At 44.7% G+C, this 22,212-nt stretch overlaps 3 protein-coding genes across 3 annotated transcripts; 1 reads left to right on the top strand and 2 right to left on the bottom strand.

Annotated features, from left to right (window-relative positions):
* Positions 1 to 3,388: 3,388 nt before the first annotated feature.
* LOC129582623 (BTB/POZ domain-containing protein 6-like) lies at positions 3,389 to 7,841 on the bottom strand. The gene is made up of 7 exons (XM_055474178.1): positions 7,756 to 7,841; positions 6,668 to 7,225; positions 6,457 to 6,579; positions 6,005 to 6,164; positions 5,772 to 5,947; positions 4,971 to 5,106; positions 3,389 to 4,202 (listed from the first exon to the last, which is right to left on the bottom strand). Exons 2-7 carry the CDS (start codon positions 6,817 to 6,819, stop codon positions 3,681 to 3,683), a joined length of 1,269 nt encoding a protein of 422 aa, XP_055330153.1. The 5' UTR covers positions 6,820 to 7,225; positions 7,756 to 7,841; the 3' UTR covers positions 3,389 to 3,680.
* A 2,221-nt stretch (positions 7,842 to 10,062) lies between these two features.
* LOC129582853 (variant surface antigen F-like) lies at positions 10,063 to 11,119 on the top strand. The gene is made up of 2 exons (XM_055474471.1): positions 10,063 to 10,219; positions 10,428 to 11,119. The coding sequence occupies exons 1-2, from the start codon at positions 10,186 to 10,188 to the stop codon at positions 11,117 to 11,119; spliced, it is 726 nt and encodes a 241-aa protein (XP_055330446.1). The 5' UTR covers positions 10,063 to 10,185.
* A 3,139-nt stretch (positions 11,120 to 14,258) lies between these two features.
* On the bottom strand, positions 14,259 to 16,585 carry LOC129582627 (BTB/POZ domain-containing protein 3-like). The gene is made up of 6 exons (XM_055474183.1): positions 16,314 to 16,585; positions 16,119 to 16,241; positions 15,306 to 15,465; positions 15,055 to 15,233; positions 14,746 to 14,881; positions 14,259 to 14,411 (listed from the first exon to the last, which is right to left on the bottom strand). The coding sequence occupies exons 1-6, from the start codon at positions 16,493 to 16,495 to the stop codon at positions 14,259 to 14,261; spliced, it is 933 nt and encodes a 310-aa protein (XP_055330158.1). The 5' UTR covers positions 16,496 to 16,585.
* Between the last annotated feature and the right edge of the window lie 5,627 nt (positions 16,586 to 22,212).

The raw sequence follows: 22,212 nt of genomic DNA, 5'->3' as shown, positions 1-22,212 counted from the left end.
CCAATCGTGTCCGTACTTTGTATGGGCCGCACGCCAAGCGAGCATCCGACATCAACGGAAACCGAATATAGTACAGTGCCGATCCCAGCACGTGGCGGCGATTGGCCGGTGTTCGTTCAAGACCGCGTACTGTACAGGCACATGCCGCCCACCTTCAAGATGAATACAGATTTCACTATCAGATTACAGTCGTCCCCAAAGACGACAATAGGTCGCCTCCACAGATTTCACTGCTCTACCTTTCAGCCGCCTTGTAGATAATATGCTCTTCGGCGGCTAACGTATTCCGGGACAGAATCATCCTCAGCATCTCTTGGTCGATGCTTATCCACTGTAGCGATTGTAACACGGCTTCGGTTGCGGTATCCTTAATGTGATGGGCATTAAGATGTCTCACCTACCGCACCGATAATCTGTACATTATGATGACCACGCGGTCCACCCTCACGAATGCCTCGAAATGTGCCTGACCAGGCACCATACGAACGGCATAAATTAGAGTTACGAAGTTATTTTGCCGAAGTACAGTCGGCAAAATAGCATGTACAGATCTATTTTGCCGTAGATCTGTAGATCATTATTTATTACTAGCGGTGGTTGTTAACCAGATTATTGCACGAGCGCGAGCGCCAATTCCACTGAGTACTGGGGTTGTGGAATTGGAAAAGTGAGCCATGACGCTCTTCGTGGCGTCATAGTGCAGTGGTCGGCAAATTCATAGGAAAGAGAATATTATTTCGCCGCGTATACTGTGACCACCGACAACAAACTGAAGTCAGTACTTACATTTCGGAGGACAGTGAGGCAGTTCTTCACATTTAACTGAGCAATAACAAATTCCGAGCACAGATCATAAAGTCCCGGAAAACCGAACTTTATGGCGCAGTACATGGTTTGGAAAACATTGTGGCCATTCAGACATTTCACGGCGTCCGTGTAAATAAAACTGAAAGGAAAACGAGCAGAATCGACATTTACATTTGAACGGTAAGCCACGGCAGAATTTGTTATACGAGTAAAAATTCGATAGAAAACAAATAATCCCAACAAAACACCTGTCACCCGGGGATATACCAGGAAGGGTCATCTTGTAAAAGCTGCAGAGTCAATTGTGTTTGATTGGTCACCCTGCTCTGCATTTTACAGTCCAACATTCACGTTTCACACCAGTATTTGCAAAACAAAATTTCTGAATTTCTTCCTGCCCGACGAAAAAAACTCGAAAACGGCCGAAACAAATTCGAAAATCTGGATAGGTCAATGTAACAAAGTGACACAGATGCCTTTATTAAAAGCGCGTCTACTATACGGGAATACAGCGCCGGGTGGAGCAGACGAAAAAAAACTTCGAAATAAGTTGTTTAGCAGCTAGTAAAACAAATTAAAACAAAATAATGCAAAGTGTGCTGCACAATTCAGTACCGTGCTATACCATACACGCGAGCTATAATAATTGCATGCCGAAAAACGGTGACTGCTCGCTCCGCCCACTCATCACTGTAATACGTACGAAATGGAATTTTTACTCACATCAGCACCTCTATAACATCACTTTATTTTAAAAATAATTGGGAATTAGTAGTTATAAACCTTATAAATTACCTGAGCATATTACTGAAGGCCTCCGGAAGTATATCTGGAATATCGATAGGAGCGTCTCCTGTATGTGCCGTATTTCCGAAAAACATCCGCTCAAAGGCTTCGCTGCCGATGCTCAAGATCAGCCTTCAAAGTACTAACAACCTTAGATACAATTCGGCGCTGAGACAATTTCGTACAGTAAAAAATATAAGTATCTTCGTACTTATGTGCCTGGAACGTCTGCACATGCACTTTCCCGTACTGACGGCCTACAGTAAACTGGACATCACTGTGCTTCTCACTGGTCCATGTGCTCCGTAGACGACTGACAATGCCCAAAGTGGCTTTTTTGCTGCTGGACATCTTATGGAGTCTTTGCTTTCCAACTGACAAAAATCCGAGTACAACATTAGAGTCATAAAGTGTCCTGTAAGATATGTGTCAAATTTAAGAAGACATACAGTAAAGGCAATATGTTGCGAAATGAAACTGGGACTCTTAAAAAATATTAGCAGCTGTAGGTGACATAAGCCATATCAGGAAAATGCTGATGGCGCCAGACGGCCAGTACTACGATTGTAATAAACCTTACAGGCATTACGCATTCCGTATTTTCCCACCTGTCTACCTCTTCCAGACCTCTCTATTTTGTGCAGCATGTAACCATGAGCATTGCAGCTACAGTAATGATCATGGATGGTTGCGATAACATCTCACCGCTTGCTGCTGTCTTGATGCACCTCCCGATACCCAGCGATGCGCGAAAGAAGAGAGAACCCTGTCGGCAATCTGTACATGTGCCGAAACTCCGACATAGTCCAGCACAGAGCACTTACTCTCCTAGTCTCACATGTGGATTAATTCAGCCAGACCCGCCGCCGACGCCAATGCCCACTGTCTTCTAATTCCAGTTAAAAGCGGCTTTAACCAAACAAATGATTTCCTAATGAGCATAGACCATAATGGCTTCTCTTGAGACTAGACGAGCTGGAGAGTCACAGTCTATTCCACAGTCGAAGTCATTCAAAACACATTTAGAATGCCGGCTTATATTACTTTGATTGCACCGGTTGGTATTGCCGCATGGGGAAAGACGTAGACCGTTCCGATCGTTCTGTGTATTGTGTGCACTACGCTGTTGACCACTGACCAGTAATGACTGCACTCGTACTCGGGCGGGTTGCTGTACGAAACCGTGGAGCCTTTCGTGGTGGACTCGCACCGACGAAAATAATTAGTTAAACAAGAAGAGCGAAAATTATGAATAATCGAAGATTTATCTTCCTGGGCGTTTGGGTCATCTCCTGTGTGGGGTGCCAGTTACCGCTCTCGCATTCAACGTCATACGTGCGCCAAAGCGCAGATCTTGACTGTCTTTCGTAAATGATATTAGCCAGAATGCAATCCGCTCAGTATTAAGAAACCTTGATATCGAATGGACAATATAACAAAATAGGATGGAACAACTTAGTACGATCATAATGAAATTTTTTCGGCAGTCTTTTAATCACTCGTACTAACTATATCAATGGCATTTGTTTGGTAATACAGATTTTACAGTATGAAGATTCAATAATTATTTGTGATTTTTGCTTTTCTTAACAGTTGACCACTTTCGCAGTTTTGCTGCATATTGAACAAGAGATTCCCAACGTTCTCAACTTCCAGAAGGTCAAAAAAGTTTAGTACTTAATATTCATCACTTTCATTTCAATTTTACACATAAAGATGCAATCAGTTGTGCTGTGTGTCTGCGTCAGAGTTTTTACTAAGCACATTAAATTCTTTTTTTCGTGCGTGTGATTGGCACAAGTATTCACAAAATCAGACAAAATGTGGTAGCTACATAATATCTAAAAACCAGTATTGTTGAAATTATTGTATCCTAATTCCTGGAATGCAAAATATACAGCGAAAGTGATCAGGATAGCTGATGGGGCCAATTAAGTCGAAGAACACAGTAAGTCACTACATATAGATCCTACGAACCTGAGAAACGTAAATTTATCGCGCAACCCATACTTAATTTGCGCTCAGTCAACAGTAGTATAGAGGTTAATAAGAAAACATTAACACAGTAGTAGAATCCATCAACAGAATCAAAAACAGCCCTTCGCCTCTAGCAGACGACGCGCCTCCACCTGAGCTTTCCAAAGCAGTACGTAGTGATGGATAACCACCAACTCGCGGAACGTGACATCCCTCACAGCATCCGGATGCGGGATCACCACGCGGTGCTCATCCTCCGACAGGCTTTTGACATAATACCCCTCCTCATTCTCCCCGCGATCATAACCCAGCACCACCACCTCCTGGCACTTCTGCAGGATATCCGCGGCACGCACGATCTCCTGCGGACTGCGGCTCTCCACCAGGCCACCCTCCGCCCACTCAACCAGGAACTCAGGCTCGTCAATTCCATGGATGCGTCCCGCATGCCAGTTATAATGCTTCTTGGCAATCACTTGTTCTCCAAAGTGATACACGTCCTCCCCAATTTGGAAAGCTGCTGGACGCTCGATGGGACGGCGGGGTTCGGCGGGGAACGCAATGGCCGGTTTTTCAGTGGCATGTTTGTACCGGTAGATATCCCGCATTTCATCCAAGTACAGCAAACCGCTCTACAAAATATTTTTAAATTTCAGATTGTTCTGCTTTTAAGTTTTAGTACGAGCACTTCAACGTTTTTCGCACTCCGCAAACTTTCGCAATATGGGTTCGCGTACCGGGCAGCAAAAACACGGTGTTCTCTGCGTTGTTTCACTTTGGAAAGTTTGATGTGTGCAGTTTGATGCATTTTTTATTGAACTCGTGCACAAGCTAGCATAAAACAGTGGTTACCAAGTAATCAATTTTAGAATAGCTTTGTCATCTGGAACAACGCGGAAAATACCGTGTTATGGTGCCCCGATACGCGAACTCTTTATCGTGAAAATGACCGGAAGGCGAACAACGTCGAAGTACATATAAAATATAACGTCGTCGTCGAAATATATATATATATATATATATATATATATATATATATATATATATATATATATATATATATATATATATATATATATATATATATATATATATATATATATATATATATATATATATATATATATATATATATATATATATATATATATATATATATATATATATATATATATATATATATATATATATATATATATATATATATATAAAGAAAATTAGCGTACTGTGGTGCCAAGTCAAAACAGAACTTTTTTTACAGTGAGTCGTGTCCGTTTAGCATGTAACTCACTGTACGGGCGGGTGCTGTTTCGACTTGGCACCACAGTATTTGGCATAGGTTGCCCGTCCTGGTGCATGTAGTGAAACGGATATGGACTACAATTGACTGCATTTTATACCTTGAGTGGGCCGTCCGTCAGTTGAACATCTGACATCTGCGGGTAGCGTATACAGTACAACGCCGGTCCAAGCACCTCACGCCGATTGGCCGGCGACGGATCCAGATCGCGTAAATTGCTGGCATTTGCGGCCCACCTTCAGAAAAACAGCGAAGATTCAACATGAGCTCAAAACTCCATCGGTTGTTATAGGTTCCACAAAGAACAGTTCAAAACCGAATTTTAAAAAATCGAAAGCCGAAACGTAATATATTTTAGTAAGCGCTAAAACCGGTAGTTTGTGGCGAATAAATACCAACTGTTCGTGCTATCAATTCGAGAATGTCCACTGCGGTAGCACGTGAATTCGCCGACCTACAATTCGCTGACCGACATGTTGCTGAATGCTGACTTACACAACTCGCTGACCGACAAACTGTTGACCGACCATTTGCTTTTCTGCTAAATTGTTGACCGACGCTTTACCGAAACATTTCGATACATTGGTTTTCGAGCTTTCTGACCTGGTAGTTGTTTTTTTTTTAGATTTCTTTCTTAGTGGTGTGTTCTTAGTTTTTTTAGGTTTCTTGGGATCCTCAACTCCGCAAAACGTCGTCAGCAAGTTGTACACAAAATTAAGTCGTCCAGTGATATGTCGTTTAACCATCGGGTTATCGTTTCGTCGGTCAGCAATAAGTGGCCAACAAGTTGTCGGTTGGCAGGATAGTAATCAGCGAAATGTCGGTGTGCCAATTCGAAAATGTCTACTGCTATCCACAATTAAAATGTCCAGTTAAAACGAATTCCGTAGTTTTCTCTTACTTCTCAACAGCCGCATAGATGAGATGCTCGTCAGCGGACAGTGTGTTGCGTGACACGACCATACACAGCGTCTCACTGCTATCAATCTCCAGAAAATGCTGCGACTGCAGAACGGTGTCGGAGTTGGTATCCACCATTTCCAAGCACTTCTCCACAACGGCGTTCAGATGTCGCACCTAGAAACGCCACGCTGCGATTTGCCCACCATGTCCAGGAACAAAAAAATCACGCACACTCTGCAGAACAGTCAGACAGTTGTCCACCGTGAGTTGACCGATGATGAATTCCGAGCACAGATCAAGCAGTGGCTGAATGTTGTATTTGTCAGCGCAGTACATGGTCGGGGCTACATTGTCGACGTTCAGGTTCTCCACGGTGTCCGTGTACAGAAAACTGCGAACGAGATAAGCAGCACCAGACATAAGGCCAATTCAAGCTAGCAAATGAAAAATTAAAGATAACATACATGGTTATTAGTTCAAATTAGCCAGAAAACAATTTTCTTGCGGTACTTAAAAGTGCCAATAATTGTAGTTCTCTGACAACACGCAAAGCCAAAGGGCAAATTTTCTTCAAAAGTAGAGAAAAAGTAAACTGAAAGGGTGCGGAAGAGGCATCGGCTCCTCTAATTCAATTCAAGATACAGCCATTCATATGATAAAAGCATTTCTATCAAAGTGCGTACCTGAGCATATTGAGGAACGCATCTGGCAGAATATCAGGAACATCAATGGGAAAGTCACATTTCTCTGGGAGGCTACCGTAGAACTGTCGATTAAATACGTCACTGCTGATACTCAGTAGCCATCTGCAAAGCAGCAAATATCAGTAAGCCAGGCAAACCATCTAGCTTTGCAAGACCCAGAGCCCACGAAAAACATGACAGACGATCGCACTTGTGTGCCTGTAGCGTCTTCGCCTCCCCAAACTGACGACCAACAGAAAACTCCACGTCATGGTGATCCCCACTGGCTAGCGCGCGCTTTAGGCGACTGATAATGCCTGTGGCTGCAACCGGTTCCTGGCTCGTTGACATGATCATCGACATATTTAATTCTTTGCAGTCTCAGAGAAAGCAAAGCACATGCTAACGACGAGGAACAGGTTTTTACAGATTTAAGAATATTCTGCAGCTGTGCACGACCATGCGCTAGTCGGTGAAAAACCTTCCAAATTCCTATGGAAAAATTGCGCAGAACAAATAACCTCGCAGAACAGATAACGCAGAACAAATAAATTCGCAGAGATAATTGACATAAGTCCTTGTAAAACTGGTGGGACTGTCCAAATGCGACGAGTTGTAGCAGTACTGGTTCACGCATATGCACGCTGTGGAAACTGCTTTCATGGTCGCTGCCGTCCATGTGGGCTTGACAGAGCGTTCTTGATTTTGTCTGTCCAAACTCCAAAGGCTGCTGTCTAACAGTCCAACTGCTTATCCATTTCACGTGATGCTGTACATAAATAAAATAAACTTGCCACTAAAATACAGCTGATCGGCTCGCGTATAGTGATATTTCTTCAAGTACTGATGGACTATGAAGTATGAACACCCGTTTTTGATTAAATTACAGCCCTCCCCCAACAAAGATATTACACAAATTAGGAAAATTAAAGATTATTTTACGGACAAAACCGCAGTTAAACAGTTTGCTTATCGCGAGAAGCACTCAACCGAGCTGCTTTTAACTTTATTTTGTCAAAAATTAGCAGATGCAAGAGCTCGTAATAAGCGTGTTGATGTTGTCTTGCTAGATTGCAGTAAAGCATTTGACAAAGTTGACCACTCAATTTTGCTTGAAAAGTTATCTAGGCTAAATGTCACGTCAGATGTTGTGAATCTTGTAAGTGATTACTTGTCAAATCGGATTCAGTCAGTTGTTGTGAATAACGTAAAATCTACGTTCTTACCGGCTACAAGTGGGGGTGCCCCAGGGTTCCCGTGTCGGACCAACTGCGTTCAATTGTATGCTTCATGACTTACCTAACGTTTGTGTCCATGGCACTGATATGATGATATTGCTGACGATGTAATGGCATGTAAGATTATTGAGTCAGATGTTGATGAGGTGGCATTTCAGAAAGATCTTGATGCAATTACTGAATGGGCACGTAATCATAACTTGATTTTCAATGCGACAAAGTCGGTGTGTATTAAGTTCTCATCTCGCGTGAAAGTTCCTCAGTCCTATCAGGTTAACGGGAAGAGTGTGCCTGTAGTAGAGTCGGCCAAGTATTTGGGCATCTATTTAGACCGTAGCCACAAGTGGAAGTTGCAGTCCGAAAATGTGTCTAGCAGAATGCTGAAGCGCTTAAGATACTTAAACATATTGTTTCCTGCTCGTGATTTGTCGGCACGCTGTGTATTGTATACCAGTCTTGTTCTTTCTGTTTCTGATTAGTGTGCTTCCGTAACATTCTCCACTCAGAAGGGTCTAATCGATAATACTGAAAACGTTCAAAAAAGATTCGTGAAGTCGTTGAATCTTAAAAGCGAAAGTAACAACTATATTGGAAGACTAAAAGAACTAGAATGGGAGCCGATCATACTGCGAAATCTAAAGCGCAGCCTACAGCTCACTTACAAGTTCATGTACAACTTAATTCCTTATGGTAACAAGTTATTTTGTAAAGATACTGCCGTGCGCTCTGGTGTTGCAGGTAATCGCGTCTTCAACAACGGATGGTCAAACACCCCTGCCCGATTCGTGCCACTGGATCAAATTTCGGCGGCCACCAACTGCCCCCATTGGACAGATCGTTTGCTTACCGGATGGCGAGAATATGGAATGATTTGGAGATTCCGGCAGAAGCTTATCAAAGTTTTGGTAGATTTTCTGCAGCTTTGAATCGAGTTAACTGGAAATCTGTCGTGTCCTTGAAAAAGTTTTACCATTCTGAACATGTGATTTTACTGGAAATGTAAATACTTGCGGAAATGCTGACCTGTTGTTGTTCTATGTTGTTCTATGCTTCTCTTTTTTTACTTATGGCGTGTCTGCTACCCCGAATTGGGTTTTAACCCAGATTGTGTGCGGACGTTAATGAATTAAACTTAAATAGTTAGAGCCTCCAAATTGTTATTTAAGCTGGTATGTTATTTACTACGATGCCACTATGCTTTCTATGTTATTTATTCATGCGAAAGTGTTATTTCTGTAAGCACTATAACAGGTTAATGCCAAAAATTTAACGGTATATGCACCGTTTACTTCCGCATAATATTGGCTAGTATGTACTAGTATTTGCGGCTTCATGTTGAAATGGGAAACCGGAAACGATATATCGGTGATCGACGGTACCCTTGCCATAGAAGTTAGAACATGGTCTCCTACAGCGTTTCACCGACGCACAGATTAAAATCTAGAAGCATATCTGGTCCACCCACTCAAACAGCTATTGGGATAACCATTCCAGTGACCATTACAGGTGATCACTGGTTCAAATGGGCCACTCTAGAGCAGAGGCACTGATATTCCAGCCGAAAATCCATTAACAAGGACAAGGACGTTTCTAAAGCTCTATTACAACTGACGCTGCCCAGATTGATAAACTATGTATTTTGCAGGTACTAAATTTCTTATACAGATATAAGAAATTCAAATTCATGATCAAAATTGATATTATGGTAACTCATTAACTTGTTGCCGTAGCTCAATAAGTTAAGGCTGTTTAGCTGTAAATGTGACGATATTATTTTTGATGTCGGGAATCATTTGAGCAGGTAATATGAATTGGCCCGATAAGAAAAAAATTTACCCGCAGAAGTAATAACGACATACGTACTTATATCCTTCCGAGCAGTGAACTAAATAATTTCAACGTTTCAACTGCATCCAACTGTCGTTAATTGTGCGCAAATTTTGAAAAACATTTGGATATAAGGCGGAAAATATTACGAAAAATTAATAGCAATAACTGTGAAGCACCCCGTGTACGCATGTTTGCACTTGCGTTGCCGTTAAATGTACGAGTAGAAAACTGGTGGACATTATGATACTAATTACTTGTATGTGTTCTTTTCTGGGGTAGTTGAAATCATGAAATGCTTGATATGAAACTCAAGTACCACGTGCTGCCACTTCAATCGAACGCGTTACCACAGGATGTCATAATTAACAAAGCACGCTATTTCTGCTGCCTTTAGCAAAGCTTGTGGAGCAGGATGTCCAAGTGTGCGCTGCGTGCGCAAGTTTTTACCACTTCGTACGCAATACTGGGCATCGTGTGAAAACTTTACGGTATCTACAGACGATAGACATCCGGTTGGAGGACGCTCAACGAACAACAACTTCGCTATATAAGTACACCAAAGTTCAGTTTAAAGGCACAGTCACTTTTCCTTTTCTTAACCAAAATTAGCCTTTTTGGTGAGAATTTCATTAAATCGTGTGATTTACTTTAAATAATAACCATGAAGGCAGCTTTGGTATTCCTTGCATTAGCCGGTGAGTCAATTTAATGTACTGTACTTCAGATTTACATTGCAAATATTTTACTGTATGTGGTTCTATGCCACTGTTTAAAAACATTTACCGACATAATGTTAATGCAGTCGTCATAACTCATCAGCCATATCAAAGGGGACTGACTGACTGACTGACATGTAAACTTCTGTGGCTTGTACACCGTTATTTGCTCACTGTTACATTATAGGCCTTGTCGCCGTTATGCACGCCCGCCCATCTCCGCAACAGCAAGGACCACCCCAACAAGGCAGTCAGCAACAAGGTGGTCAGCAACAATCTCCTCAACAAGGCAGCCAACAAGGCGGTCAGCAAGGACCTCCCCAGCAAGGAGGACAACAAGGAGGTCAACAGCAACAAGGGGTCAGCAAGGGCCTCCCCAACAAGGAGGACAACAAGGTAACCAGCAACAACAGGGTCAACAAGGTGGTCAGCAACAACAAGGTGGTCAGCAAGGGCCTCCCCAACAAGGAGGACAACAAGGTGGTCAGCAAGGACCTCCCCAGCAAGGAGGACAACAAGGTGGTCAGCAACAACAAGGCCAACAAGGTAGCCAGCAAGGACCTCCCCAACAAGGAAGCCAGCAACAAGGCCAACAAGGCGGTCAGCAAGGACCTCCCCAACAAGGAGGACAACAAGGTACCCAGCAACAACAGGGTCAACAAGGTGGTCAGCAAGGACCTCCCCAGCAAGGAGGACAACAAGGTGGTCAGCAACAAGGAGGCCAACAAGGAGGCCAACAAGGCGGCCAGCAAGGACCTCCCCAACAAGGAGGACAGCAAAGTGGTCAGCAGCAAGGAGGCCAACAAGGTCCTCCTCGCAATTAGTTTCAAGAAATTGTTTTTGTCGCATAATAATGAATTCTATGAGCGAATTCATTAGAATCATGTATGGCAGTTTTTATGCCACCCTCATTAATGTGATTTACCTTTGTATGCCATAGACACGAATACGCAAAGAGTGCAATAAATTTCAGTACAAATTACCGTTTCTGAGCCTTGGGTATGAAATTACGTATCGGGGGTGCTCTGGGTAGGAAGGTTCTGGCGCATTCTGATTTTGGAAGTTTTACAATTTACACTTTATGCCTGTTACGAACCATAGATAAAATGAAAACACACCTTTGTAAAAAAACCTTTGTAATATTGCGCTGCATAGTAGTTCAACTACTTTGGTTCCCTGTCTTTTTTCCGACAAATTCGTCAGAAATTCCTATTTACATGGAATGGGTGCCGGGCTACATTCAGGCAGTACGTAAACTTTATTTTAAAAAGTTACGGTATGCAAGTCTGTTTTTCGTTTTTGTGTTTTCTGGTGCAACTTTTAATCGTAAACCGAAAAGTGTTAAATGAAATCGTTCGCTATGAAAGAAAAGGGCGGGGCGAGAGTTTAGGGAAAGGGGTAGTGGCTTCTAATTGCGCCTGTTAAAATGTACCAGCTGACTTTTCGGGGTGGGCGATTTTGATTTCAGGTGAGCCAGAAGGTATCTGTTAGGGTCAGCAGAGGGAACTTACGTCATCAGTGCCCGAGATGACCTCGAGACAAGGCGCATTCCCATAGACTTGTATGTTAAGGAGCACCTTCGGAGAAGTACTGTTGCCAAGACCACTGGTACCATCAGACAAGACGTTAGTGCTCGAAAGAGAAGCAAGAAGGTCCCGCTAGGTGACCATGCTATCGTTTAAAACCTTTCAACCTCCTCCACTTTAATACTTGTCGGATGAGCATTATGAACTTGATTATTTCTTAGTAAGCAGTGCGATGTTCGCACCAAAAGTTACATTAGAAATGTGGCTCCCGTTCCCTGAGCCTCATCGTTTTCCATGAAAACGAAATTACCGAAGTTGCAACAGACCAAGCACTATCATGCAAAAATTAAAAAAATTAGACTTCGTTGGTAGAAGCACAGGAATTTTTTTAATTGCCCAAACTTGGCCCGGGCCGGCACCCCTGTATGCCGCAGTCCAACCATGCAAAACCCGGTGAGTCACCCATCCAGACGTTATTTGGGATTAATTTAACACCACTGATTCGCAACTGGTCCTGGGACAGGGCAGCGGAGATAAACGACGATAAGACAGAAACTTGAAATACTTGACAGTCTCGATACGTCGTAGCTCGCTCGACATTAGATATCGGTGTAGCGCGTAGCGGCTGCCGGTTTCCGGTACACTCCCTTGCGCAATCGACTCGAATACAGCATGCTCAGAACATGCTGCAGGTGGTCTGGTATGCCGTTCGTGGCCCCTTGTCATTCCCATGCGGCAGAATCAAACAAGCTGATAATTATAACTGCTTGAAAGTCTTACTGAGCAGTTACCAAACCTCTTCTCGCCGAAGACCAAAGAATCGCTGTGGATTCACATCTTTGCGCACTGCGTCATACCGCCATCCAAGGTGGCTAAAACATGTTCTACAAATAGCATGCTTCCATGTGTAACCGGGAAACCAGGTGTACCCCAGCGTGCGATCGCCATCAAAAATAACATTAGGAGAAACTTTCTTTACTGTGAAGATTTCCTGAGTTTGGCCACCCGGATTTATGTATGCCGTTGTGAGACCTTCGCGGGTCATGCAATATAACTTCCTCTTTTGAAGCTACCATGGTGTGACACTCAGCAAAAACATACCGATACAAAATACAGTTGCTTGTCACCGATATGTATGTAATGCGATCAAAGACGGGCACAAGCAGAAGATACTACGCATACGGGAGCCACAAAAATTAGCAATAATTTCAACCGGTAAATCCTAGGAAGAGAGATTTTATTTAGAGCAGGTTAACAAACTGTAAATCTGTAGGGTAAAACGCGCCGGCTGCGCGCATCCTGGATCAGTTTTTCTAACGTCTGAAGCACACCGCCACATAAATTACATAATATTATGACTTTGAGTCTTCACTGCAAAAATACGGCTTGATGCGGTACCAAATTAATACGTTATAAAATTACTGAAACGTATACTGTATCCGCTCGCACATCTTGAACCACAGAGTCCGTGTACGGGAAAAACACGCATTCAATATACACACTCTAACCGGGCAAAATGCACGACTACGAAATATTCCTCATTTGGTTTCAAGATGAACAGTTCTTCTTGTGAATTTGTTTATTAAATCAAGTCTTTTCATTTAAATGGCAATTCACTCTGGAAAAAAAAGGTTCTGTAGCTGAAAGCTCGCATTGTTCGGTGGTTCATCGCCATCAAGAATGTTGACGCGAACGTACCCCTCCAGGGGCACCCCAAAAACCACAACAAAATCCGTTTGTAGCTCGTGCTTACGCCAAAGCTGTATGTTAATGGCTGCTTTCGAGCCTAAACATGATAAAAATTGTTAGAGCTCTAATTTTTTTCATTATTCAAGAAGTTCTCCAGTCCAGATGTTGTAAGACATCAGAAATTTATCAAATCGCGAATCGCGCGTTTGGCCCGGTTAGAGTGTGTATATTGAATGCGCGTTTTTCCCGTACACACACTCTGTGGTCCAAGATGTGCGAGCGAATACAGTATACTATCGAAAATTTATTTTAGTGCAGCTACTTATTGTTCTCAAATCACAAACGTAAAGCCGCATCGGTAAATCAGTCGCTTTATTTGAACTTTCATATCAAACAATAATCAAATCCCTAAACAGCATTTCCACTCTGCATACTTTCATCTAAGAAATGATGTTGTCAATGCGGTCTATAGCACCAAACAAAACTTGTGTGCCTTGCTATCGTAAGTCTCCATTAGAAGTCGATAAATCCAGAGCATTTTAAGACCAATAAAAAAAAAGTTACATTTTGTTTTGCGTCAGTCCAAGATCTCGTGCCGGGCATACCTCAATAAGTCGCAGACATGCTCATCTCATTAAACAATTAAATAAACAGACTAATATCAATCAAGCATGCTGTCCATTTCCTCAGCGCAATTAGGCAACCATTTCCGCATATTCCAACCGCCGTTGATCAGCGACACAGTGTCCATATTTTTCCCCATACAAAGGATCGAGTACACGGTAGATACAGGAAGTATTCGGCTAACCGGTCGGTGTCTGGGTGGGAACGCGATAAGGCGCCGCACGTCGCGATGGCGCTGAGCGGGGCTTGGCGCGGAAGGGGATGCAGCGCTTGGTCTTGGCATGCTTGTAGCGGAAGACATCGCACAGCTCATCCTTGGTCAACAATCCCGTCTGCAAAGAATAATGCACAGGAAGTTGTGGTAGATCGTGATATTAGTAAAACAGTAAAAGTATTAGTATTTACTAATAAGTAAAGTTTGTGAATAGAACTGTTTTGCGATATTTATCGCAAAACAGTTCAGTTCACAAGCTCCTCCTGGAGCATCCTGGGGTAAAACGTATTCACGAAAAAGGCCGTAAGCAACTGCAGTGAAGTTAATAAATAAAGATGAAACTCCTAATCGAGGCGTTAAAAGAAAGAAATCTTTATGGAAATATCAAAATTAATAAGGTATCAGTTCGAACAAAATATTACATTACTTCCTTATTTGTTATACGGGGTTACCTCGCCCGGTCCATTGGCCAGTTGGGCATCTGTCATCAAGGGAAAACGGATGAAGTACAAGGTCCGGCCAAGTTTAGCGCGTCGGTTCTTACTGCTGACGGGGATCTTATCCACTTGGCACGCATATTTCGCCCATCTGCAAGAAAACGCCAGTGATCAACCCGGTCGATCTGGCGATGGAAGCGATACTTTCGTAATCTAGAAAATGCAGTATCAAATTTTCTGCAGCCAACGGAACATTTATATCAAACCTAGAACTGCGTTAAAAGTAAAATAATCAAAAACCCGATAAAAATTAAAATTAGATACCGTTCGGCGACTGTATATACGATGAACTCATCCGCTGTCAGTGTGCTGCGTCGCAGAACGGCGTCCAGTGTCGTTTTCTTCACCGTCAGGAATCTGTCCGACTGCAGAATCTCGGCGCTGGAGGCGTCCAGTATCTCCAAACATTTCCCGATCACCCGCTGGGCGTTCACTTCTTCGGCCTGCGCAGTGCGCACAACGGAAGCGAATTGTTATAAGACATTGTCATAATATTCAGTTAATTAATTGCTTACTTTTTCCAGCATTGTCAAGCAATTGTCCATGTTCAGGCTGGCGATGATGAAATCCGAGCACAGATCAAACAGTAGCTGAATTTTGTATTTTGACGCGCAGGACAGTGTGTCGAAAACATTATGCGAATTCAGATTTCCCACGCTGTCCGTGTACAGATAACTATAAAAAGGTCAAGAAAATAGCAGGGATTTATAATTGTAGCAATCACGGACCCGCAAAATGAGTTAAAACAAACTGCTACCGATAGATCGGTTTACCAGATCAGAAAAAAAGACGATAATAATTATTATTATAGAAGTCTCTAACAACTCCATATCTATTTTTACGCGTAAAACTCACTGTAACGGTAATATACTCAAGCGCGTAATCAAACCATGACAGAAAATTTTTCAAAATTACTGCCAAAAAATATAGTATTTCAGTATAGTATTTCATTTCCCTAAAACACAACACATGCAACGAAAAACTGCAAAAATTACAATTTTATAAAACTGTTAAACAAGAGGGATTCAAATAAATAACATAAATATAATCCATTATTCGCTACAAGTTTATTTATATATAATACTGTACCGCCCTGCCACAGAGTTCACGGTGGAGACCTGGCCAGCACACACCTGCTGTCGGCGGTTTTCATCTCAAAGGGGCCGACAATCCGTGTGCGCTGCCCGGTCCCTGGAGCGTTTCTGAACCGGTGGCAATGCAGCACCATTCGTATTTTTTTACTAACACTGTACTAATTTTATTCGTCATTAATTGAATGCCAATTATTTCTGACAAATTGCTGTTTCGTTCGCTAAAGCAACACTCACCACAGCAAGTTGTGGAAGGCTTCTGGCGTCGCATCCGGCACGTCCAGAGAACCGTTATCCTGCACCGGTGTTTCCCCGTGGAACATCCGATCAAACACCTGGCTGCCAGTGCTCAGCACAAATCTGTACAAAATAGCGAAGTTCCTTGAAACAGAACTATTACACGCTGGGTACGACTGCAAACTGGAATCTTACTTGTGTGCAAGGAATGTCTGTGTGGTTCCACGGTTGCGTCCGACGACAAACTGGATATCACTGTGTTCACCGGTAGCCAACAGATGTTTGTTGCGATTGGCGATGCCTGCAGTACGCCCCTGCCAGCCCCAGTCACTCTGGACCAGGGATGATGCGGATGGAGATGCTGTCAACTGCGACATATTTTTAGTGGGCAGACTGTCGAGGCAACAGGAGCTGCTTACGCTTAGTACGCATAACGGTGTTTTGCACTGCGTTGTGAATAAACCCAGTTACCATTCAACGAGGATATGACACATCAGAATATACTGATATTGATAATGATGGTTTCGATGGATGGTCGAATGAAAGCACTGTAATCAAGCGAGCGAGCGAAGCGTTTTTAATTTAAAGTGTGTAACGGGGCGAACCGGAGAACCGGGTTCCCGGGGTCCAGGGGCGAAGCCCCTGGCTTCGGGGTTTGGGGCGGAGCCCCAATATAAGAAGTGCGGGGGCGCAGCCCTCGGCAGTTGAGAAGGTAGTTTAAAATCGTAAACCTAACCGGGTTATAATTGACGGACCCAATGGGGAAATATGTGTTCGACCGTAAATTTGGACCCAGTGCAAACGCTTAGACCGCGTCGGGTGGTGGCATTTTGGGGAACCGTAACGTAAACTATAACCGGGTCATTATTGACGAACCCGCCGTAGTAATATACGAGGGGTCCGGAAATTTGGACCCGGTCCGGATTTTTTTGCGCCCCCGGGTGTTACTGTTTTGAGAAACCGTAACGTAAATTATAACCCGGTCATTATTGACGAACCCGCCGTAGTAATATACGAGGGGTCCGGAAATTTGGACCCGGTCCGGATTTTTTTGCGCCCCCGGGTGGAGCTGTTTGGGGAACCGTAACGTAAATTATAACTTGGTCATTATTGACGAACCCGCCATAGTAATAGACGGTGTGCCTGGAAATTTGGACCCGGTCTAAATTTCTTTAGGTTGGGAACAGTTTTTGGGAACCGCAACGTTAAATGTAACCGGGTCATTATTGACGAACCCAGTAATATACGGGTGCTCGTGAAATTTGTACCTGGGAATGATTACTTTTCGGCCCCGGGTGGGTGGCGTTTTGGGAACTGACGTTTTGGGAAATACTTATTCATTCTTCCGGAGTCCGCGGTGCATTTATATAGGTGGCCTAACTTATGAGCCCTGTCCAATCACTTTGCCCGGTGTTGGTGGTTTGGTTTTATCGTGAGTTCTTGCAACCATTTCTAAATACTATCAATAAAATTACCGTACCCGCAATACATTACTTTAGCAGGGTATTACTGTTACCACAACGGATTACTTTTTATGCAACGGGCGATCATTACTGAACTTCTATAATAATTAATCCTTAGCGTAACTGGTTTCCGTTACCGCAAACCGTTCTTTAACGGATTACTATGGCGGGATACTGTTACTGCTACCGTTACCGTAACAGATTACCGTGCATATTTTTGTCACCGTTTCAGGTAACCGTAACCGTTACTGCTGACTTTTAGCATCGCCGGTTGTCCCAATGAGTTGCCCTTACTTTAATAATTGACCGTTTCGATAAAAAAAATGAGGGCAACGCCTAGCTGCACTGCGATGATACGGTAACGATAAACGAAAGCGGAGCCAAAGGCGACGCCGAGTTGCGGCGCGAGCAAGCGCAGCGCAGCGAGCAGAGCAGCAAGGAAAATGAGAAGATTCTATTGCCTTTTATTCTTAAAAAGTTCTTACTGTTTCGTTGGAACTTTTCGCAACCGTGATGATACGGTAGCGGAAACTGAGGGCAAAGCCGAAGGCGACGCCGAGCTGCGACGCGAGCAAGCGGAGCAGAAAGTAAAACAAGAGAATCCTATTGCCCCTATATTCTGAAGCAATTCTCACAGTTCCGCTTGAACTTTTTGTTACCGTGTTGATACGGTAGCGGAAACCGAAGGCGGAGCCAAAGGCGACGCCGAGCTGCGACGCCAGCAAGCGTAGCGCAGCAAGCGGAGCAGAAAGTAAAATTAGAGAATTCTATTGCCCCTATATTCTGAAGCAATTCTCACAGTTCCGCTTGAACGTTTCGTTACCGTGTTGATACGGTAGCGGAAACCGAAGGCGGAGCCAAATGCGACGCCGAGCTGCGGCGCGAGCAAGCGCAGAGCAGCGCGCAGAGCCGCAATGAAAATGAGAGGATTCTATTGCCTTTTATTCTGAAAAAGTTCTTACTGCTTCGTTGGAACTTTTCGCAACCGTGATGATACGGTAGCGGTAACCGAAGGCGGAGCCAAAGGCGACGCCGAGTTGCGGCGCGAGCAAGCCTGCAGCGCGAAACAGAGCAACAAGGAAAATGAGAGGATTCTATTGCCATTTATTCTGAAGACGTTCTTACTGTTCCGTTGGAACTTTTCGCAACCGTGATGATACGGTAGCGGTAACCGAAGAGCGGAGCCAAAGGCGACGCCGAGTTACCGCAAGCAAGCGCAGCGCATAAACAGAGCAGCAAGAAAAATGAGAGGATTCTATTGCCATTCTGAAGACGTTTTCACTGTTTTGTTGAGTCCTTTTCGCAACTGTGATGCTGGCGGAAACTGAGGCGAGCGACAGGCGACGCAACAAGCGGTGCGCAGCAAGCGGAGCAGAAAAGTAAAACAAAGAGAATTTATAGCCCTATATTCTGAAGCAATTCTCACAGTTCCGTTGAACTTTTCGTTACCGTGATGATACGGTATCGGTAACCGAAGAGCGCCAAAGGCGACGCCAGGATACAACGAGACAAACGCAGCGCAGCGAGCAGAGCAACAAAAAATGAGAGGATTCTACTGCCATTTATTCTGAAGACGTTTTCACTGTTTTGTTGGAACTTTTCGCAACTGTGATGATACGGTAGCGGAAACTGAGGGCAAAGCCGAAGGCGACCCCGAGCTGCGACGCGAGCAAGCGGTGCGCAGCAAGCAGACAGAAAGTAAAATAAGAGAATTTTATTGCCCTATATTCTGGAAGCAATTCTCACAGTTCCGATTGAACTTTTCGTTACCGTGTTGATGCGGTAGCAGAGCTGAAGCGAAACCAAAGGCGACGCCGAGCTGCGGCGCGAGCAAGCGCAGCGCAGCGAGCAGAGCAGCAAGGAAAATGAGAGGATTCTATTGCCATTTATTCTGAAGCAATTCTCACAGTTCCGCTTGAACTTTTCGTTTCCGTGTTGATACGGTAGCGGAAACCGAAGGCGGAGCCAAAGGCGACGCCGAGCTGCGGCGCGAGCAAGCGTAGCGCAGCAAGCCGAGCAGAAAGTAAAATTAGAGAATTCTATTGCCCCTATATTCTGAAGCAATTCTCACAGTTCCGCTTGAACTTTTCGTTTCCGTGTTGATACGGTAGCGGAAACCGAAGGCGGAGCCAAAGGCGACGCCGAGCTGCGGCGCGAGCAAGCGCAGAGCAGCGCGCAGAGCCGCAATGAAAATGAGAGGATTCTATTGCCTTTTATTCTGAAAAAGTTCTTACTGCTTCGTTGGAACTTTTCGCAACCGTGATGATACGGTAGCGGTAACCGAATGCGGAGCCACTGGCGACGCCGAGTTGCGGCGCGAGCAAGCGTAGCGCAGCAAGCCGAGCAGAAAGTAAAATTAGAGAATTCTATTGCCCCTATATTCTGAAGCAATTCTCACAGTTCCGCTTGAACTTTTCGTTTCCGTGTTGATACGGTAGCGGAAACCGAAGGCGGAGCCAAAGGCGACGCCGAGCTGCGGCGCGAGCAAGCGCAGAGCAGCGCGCAGAGCCGCAATGAAAATGAGAGGATTCTATTGCCTTTTATTCTGAAAAAGTTCTTACTGCTTCGTTGGAACTTTTCGCAACCGTGATGATACGGTAGCGGTAACCGAAGCCGGCGCCAAAGGCGACGCCGAGTTACGGCGCGAGCAAGCGCAGCGCAGCGAGCAGAGCAGCAAGAAAAATGAGAGGATTCTACTGCCATTTATTCTGAAGACGTTTTCACTGTTTTGTTGGAACCTTTCGCAACTGTGATGATACGGTAGCGGAAACTGAGGGCAAAGCCGAAGGCGACCCCGAGCTGCGACGCGAGCAAGCGGTGCGCAGCAAGCGGAGCAGAAAGTAAAACAAGAGAATTTTATTGCCCCTATATTCTGAAGCAATTCTCACAGTTCCGATTGAACTTTTCGTTACCGTGTTGATACGGTAACGGAAACTGAAGGCGAAACCAAAGGCGACGCCGAGCTGCGGCGCGAGCAAGCGCAGCGCAGCGAGCAGAGCAGCAAGGAAAATGAGAGGATTCTATTGCCATCTATTCTGAAGACGTTCTTACTGTTTCGTTGGAACTTTTCGCAACCGTGATGATACGGTAGCGGTAACCGAATGCGGAGCCACTGGCGACGCCGAGTTGCGGCGCGAGCAAGCGCAGCGCAGCGAGCAGAGCAGCAAAGAGAATGAGAGGATCTTATTGCCTTTTATTCTGAAAAAAATCTTACTGTTTCGTTGGAACTTTTCGCAACCGTGATGATACGGTAGCGGTAACCGAAGGCGGAGCCAAAGGCGACGCCGAGTTGCGGCGCGAGCAAGCGCAGCGCAGCGAGCAGAGCAGCAAGGAAAATGAGAGGATTCTATTGCCATTTATTCTGAAGACGTTCTTACTGTTCCGTTGGAACTTTTCGCAACCGTGATGATACGGTGGCGGAAACTGAGAACAAAGCCAGAAGGCGACGCCGAGCTGCGACGCGAGCAAGCGTAGCGCAAGCGGAGCAGAATAAAATAAGAGAATTCTATTGCCTCTATATTCTGAAACAATTCTCACAGTTCCTTGAACTTTTCGTTACCGTGTTCATACGGTAGCGGAAACCGAAGGCAGACCAAGGCGACGCCGAGCTGCGGCGCGAGCAAGCGGCAGCGCAGAGCAGCAATGAAAATGAGAGGATTCTATTGCCATTTATTCTGAAGACGTTTTCACTGTTTCGTTGGAACTTTTCGCAACCGTGATGATGCGGTAGCGGTAACCGAAGGCAGACCAAAGGCGACGCCGAGTTGCAACGCGAGCAAGCGCAGCGCAGCGAAACAGAGCAAGAAAAATGAGAGGATTCTATTGCCATTTATTCTGAAGACGTTTTCACTGTTTCGTTGGAACTTTTCGCAACCGTGAAGATATGGTAGCGGAAACTGAGGGCAAAGCCGAAGGCGAAGCCGAGCTGCGACGCGAGCAAGCGTAGCGCAGCAAGCGGAGCAGAATGTAAAACAAGAGAATTCTATTGCCTCTATATTCTGAAGCAATTCTCACAGTTCCGCTTGAACTTTTCGTTACCGTGTTGATACGGTAGCGGAAACCGAAGGCGGAGCCAAAGGCGACGCCGAGCTGCGGCGCGAGCAAGCGCAGCGCAGCGAGCAGAGCAGCAAAGAAAATGAGAGGATCCTATTGCCTTTTATTCTGAAAAAAATCTTACTGTTTCGTTGGAACCTTTCGCAACCGTGATGATACGGTAGCGGTAACCGAAGGCGGAGGCAAAGGCGACGCCGTGCTGCGGCGCGAGCAAGCGCAGCGCAGCGAGCAGAGCAGCAAGAAAAATGAGAGGATTCTATTGCCTTTTATTCTGAAGAAGTTTCTACTGTTTCGTTGGAACTTTTCGCAACCGTGATGATACGGTAGCGGTAACCGAAGGCGGAGCCAAAGGCGACGCCGAGTTGCGGCGCGAGCAAGCGCAGCGCAGCGAGCAGAGCAGCAAGGAAAATGAGAGGATTCTATTGCCATTTATTCTGAAGACGTTCTTACTGTTCCGTTGGAACTTTTCGCAACCGTGATGATACGGTAGCGGAAACTGAGGGCAAAGCCGAAGGCGACGCCGAGCTGCGACGCGAGCAAGCGTAGCGCAGCAAGCGGAGCAGAATGTAAAACAAGAG

The sequence above is a fragment of the Paramacrobiotus metropolitanus genome, unplaced genomic scaffold (genome assembly GCF_019649055.1).
Source record: "Paramacrobiotus metropolitanus isolate TYO unplaced genomic scaffold, Prichtersi_v1.0 Parri_scaffold0000008, whole genome shotgun sequence".
Taxonomy (NCBI): Eukaryota; Metazoa; Tardigrada; class Eutardigrada; order Parachela; family Macrobiotidae; genus Paramacrobiotus; species Paramacrobiotus metropolitanus.
Note: the sequence above shows the minus strand (reverse complement) of the source record. Positions and strands in the feature narration are given on the sequence as shown.

Coding starts and splice junctions, on each gene's coding strand:
- LOC129582623 (XM_055474178.1), bottom strand. CDS start 6,819: ATGTCGATGATCATGTCAACGAGCCAGGAACCGGTTGCAGCCACAGGC. Junction 6,580..6,667: donor AAGACGCTACAGGCACACAA/GTGCGATCGTCT, acceptor GCTGCTTTGCAG/ATGGCTACTGAGTATCAGCA. Junction 5,107..5,771: donor ATCTATGCGGCTGTTGAGAA/GTAAGAGAAAAC, acceptor GTTTTTCTGAAG/GTGGGCCGCAAATGCCAGCA.
- LOC129582853 (XM_055474471.1), top strand. CDS start 10,186: ATGAAGGCAGCTTTGGTATTCCTTGCATTAGCCG. Junction 10,220..10,427: donor GGTATTCCTTGCATTAGCCG/GTGAGTCAATTT, acceptor GTTACATTATAG/GCCTTGTCGCCGTTATGCAC.
- LOC129582627 (XM_055474183.1), bottom strand. CDS start 16,495: ATGTCGCAGTTGACAGCATCTCCATCCGCATCATCCCTGGTCCAGAGT. Junction 15,234..15,305: donor GCTTGACAATGCTGGAAAAA/GTAAGCAATTAA, acceptor CGCACTGCGCAG/GCCGAAGAAGTGAACGCCCA. Junction 14,412..14,745: donor TGGCCAATGGACCGGGCGAG/GTAACCCCGTAT, acceptor TATTCTTTGCAG/ACGGGATTGTTGACCAAGGA.